The 3,738-nt window shown below is 43.7% G+C and overlaps 1 protein-coding gene across 1 annotated transcript; it reads right to left on the reverse strand.

Annotated features, from left to right (window-relative positions):
- Positions 1-845: 845 nt before the first annotated feature.
- Positions 846-2,019, reverse strand: T265_02079 (hypothetical protein; the record flags this gene model as incomplete). Its single annotated transcript, XM_009166238.1, has 2 exons — positions 846-1,008; positions 1,937-2,019. 2 exons carry the CDS (start codon positions 2,017-2,019, stop codon positions 846-848), a joined length of 246 nt encoding a protein of 81 aa, XP_009164502.1.
- Positions 2,020-3,738: the final 1,719 nt, after the last annotated feature.

A 3,738-nucleotide genomic window follows, 5' to 3' on the forward strand; every position in this document is an offset into this window, starting at 1 on the left:
TAATATGGGTGTTGTATGTTGTCAACAATGGCAACAAAAATTAAACGTGCACCCATAAAACCGCTATACCTACAGTTTCAGCATTAGAACAATGCAATATCAAATGCCCTGAACTGTCACAAATGAAAAGGATTATACCGTGTTTGCAAAACCTTGACCAACAAGATGGCAAATTCTCTCAAAGAAGGGAATCTTAAGCTTTGGGTTGGTAAGTACATTCTGTTTTAAGCTAATACGACTAAAACAGAAAAGAAAAATCGATGGAAAGACGTCTACTGCAGACTGCAGTCTTCCGGATGGTTTCACTGGTACGAAGTGGCCGCTTCAAAGCATCCTATTCATGGAGTCGACCTACGGGTAATCACTGAGGCTCATGTCACATAGTAATGCATCCACCCAGGTTGTTCAAGCATTCTTCGTCTATGGCCCATTATTGAATCGATTACCGCGGCTCCCCCCTGGACTGCAGACCGAAGCACTTCAGAGAGTATTTGCCGTCCCTCATGAACCACATGTTCAAACGAAGATTAGTTTCTTTCTCTGTCAAGATGATGCGGAAATGAGGTAAGCTTTGGTTGAAGGCTTGACTGTAGTGATGTGCGAAGCAATAATCGATAAAAATGTAGTAACAATATTTTTCTAAGCTTAGTTCTCGTTCTGAGCCTCCAAGCTAGCGTTCACGTTAAAACAACCACCAAGGGTGCACAAGGTAAATTAACGCCCAAAACGAAGTCAGGAACACTTGTACAGCGCTTCATATATATAGCGTAGGTGGCTATAACTTCCTGGAAGTTCTGACGCGTTCTGGATGCGGTAGTGGCAACCGGCATTTAGCCAATACTGGGTCATGATTGGCTGTTTGGTCCAGACATTCGACCAATCAGATCTCGGCTTGATGCCGGGCTTGCAAGCGTCCCGAATTCTTGGCCAATCGTGCGTGGGATGGACTTCTCGGCCGTAGCAGCACCTGAGTGCGAGCGGTAAAGCGAGATCCGTGTGGAAGTCCGCCTAGCATTGACCAACTAAATTGACGCATCGTCAGATCAGAGATTCTTTTGTATGAATTCGCGAACTACCTATCTTCCCTAAGGCTAACCGTAAAACTACTATCGTGTAACTGGATTTGTTTGCCGCGTAGCATTCCCAACTGACTACATGAATGAGATTAAAATGGGCCTGGCGGGTGGATCTTAGGCAAGGAACACTCCGTAAATAGTCAATTTAACACAGAAATCGATAAATGGGTAAACGTATGCAGCAGTTTACTGCTCCGAGACGCCTCTGACAGAAGCAGGTCTAGAAGCAAGTTTAATCTGTAGCATGGAAGACCTTATGAGAGTTTCATTCCTGGGTTGGAGTCCACTAGAAGGTGATCCGCAAACGTCCAAATTGTCCGTAGTAGTGAATTTTCTTTTAAAAGGCTACTCTGTATTTTTAAGCAAAGAGAACTTTCGGTATTCATCACACGAAAGATGGTTGCAAAGCTAAGTCACGAGAAATAATTCCAGGTTGAATATCTTTTGTTAGGTCAAGTCAACATGGAAACTTGTGTGCCTGTAGTCCTGTACAACAAACAGCGAGACAAAGGCTACACGGACGGACCCGAGTTAACTCTGTTCTGTACTGAGTTTGCGGTCTCGGGTACTGCAAGCTGATTTTCTGTTATGTACCCTGAGTACTTTAATTTATTTGGCCCTCATCATCCTGTCTGGAATCTCAGATGTTTAAGCTCTGAGGTCCGTAGCAAAGCAGACGTCTACCTAATGTTGGTCCCGCTGATGTCGGTCTTAGAACCCTGCAGACTCTGACAAGTGATAACGGATTAACCGTATTGATCAAGGAATGTGGCTGACCATCTCGGCAAATGCACTCATCTTTGCGAGGTCTTGGAGAGAAGTCTTCTCTAATTACCTCAGGAGGAGGTATCCAAACTTACATGGCTGAGGTTGTTAAATCGGCCATTTGGATCATGTGGTGCCAACGAATTCGAGCCGGCTCACTGAGTTGAATGATACTCATTTACGAGCTGAACTAATTATGGTGCTTCTGGCTCCTTTCGTGGGAAGAGTATCACTAAATTTTTTCTAGAAGATGTCCGTTGTAATAAGAGGAAAAACTAGAGGGAAGTTATTATCTGAAAACGGAAGACAGTGCGAAAAAATAAGGAAAGCATCAAAAAGTGGAAATAGTAGAATGCTTTACCGTTTTGAAAAAGTGTATCTGAGTTATCCTGAGGAAAATATCAGGTATTCAAATGTTTGGTACAAAATACCAACTTCATTTGGCCAAAAAGAATGTAAGAATGAAAGAAATGTAGGAATCTTCGCTCGATCAATTCAGGAGAAATGCTTTTGTTAATGCGTTTTTACCAAATTCTAGACGCAGTAGATCGGCACATCAGTGTGTCATTGTTTGGTCACTTCCGGCTATTTCCTGGAGAGGCGCGATACCCCTCATTTGCGGTCAGTCATGATATAACCCATAATCCGCCTTTGATAGTACGTACACTACCTTCCAGCTCACATATTGGTGTGTCATTCTGCCTCCTGATCAAGCAGCGTCAAATTTAGGTTTCTTCACTGAATTCAAGAGATCATCGGGAACATTTCTGAACACAAATGGAATTGCCAATGCGAAATTAGGCTTGTCAAGTTAGAAAGCGGACGAAATGTTATGTATTAGCGAAATAACTCCAACCCAACTGAAGAATAAGACATATGGATTTTGGGCTTTTCGCCAATTGGTAACCATATTACAAACGTATCTTCCTCGAGTGAAAGTGACAACATCAGTGCGGCATTCAGTGGGTAATTCTCCTTCTTATGCTCCCGTTTACGTAGTTTTCAAATAGCATCTGAAAGTCATCAGTAGTGCGCATTTCATGAACCTCCGGATAGTCTTGAACCCGCGAGCCCCGGGTAGTAGTTTGAACACTTAACTGTTCGGCCATGAGTGGCTGATCAGCAGTGTAATTAACTCACACTTAAACAGACTATAGCACCACTCATCCTTCAATCACGGGGTCCATATCACGCTTCCACACGTGATGACTGGTTCGTCGAGCAACGACTTCTCAAATGGAAGATTCACTCTTCGGGTGAAGTTTGTTCTTCCACTGATGTACGTATGGATTGTTGGTAGTGTGAGCAGCTTCGAGTTTTCCGTGGAGATTTCGTCCTGTAAGTGAAGCCAGTTTGTGATAAAAAGCCGGGAAACACTGTTCAGTTGTTTCATCTTTATTGGGAATCATCAGCCTTATGGAAAGTCAACCAACAATCCATAAGTAGGTCAGTGGAAGAATAAACTTCACCGGATGAGCGGAACTTCCGTTCAAGAAGTCGTTGATCGAGGAGCCAGTGAACACGTGTGATCGCGTGATTTGGACCTCGTGAATGAAGGATTACTGGCGATCTATCATGCCTAAATACGAGCTAATCACACTGCTGATCAGCCGCCCGTGGCCGAACGGTTAAGTGTTCAAACTACTAGCCGGGAGGTCGCGGGTTCGAGACTCTTCGGAGTTTCGTGAGATGCGCACTGCTGGTGATTTTCAGTAAGGATCAAACAGCTGCACAGTTCCCGGCCTTTCAGCATAGACTGGCTTGACCTACAGGACGAAATCTCCAAAAAATCTCAACATGAATGTTTGGTTGACGATCAGTCAACTTTGGAACCTGGCTTAATCTTTTTTTACAACTATTTGCGTCCTACTGTTTCGTCGAATGTTTTCATTTTGGT

The sequence above is a fragment of the Opisthorchis viverrini genome, assembly GCF_000715545.1.
Source record: "Opisthorchis viverrini unplaced genomic scaffold opera_v5_24, whole genome shotgun sequence".
Taxonomy (NCBI): Eukaryota; Metazoa; Platyhelminthes; class Trematoda; order Opisthorchiida; family Opisthorchiidae; genus Opisthorchis; species Opisthorchis viverrini.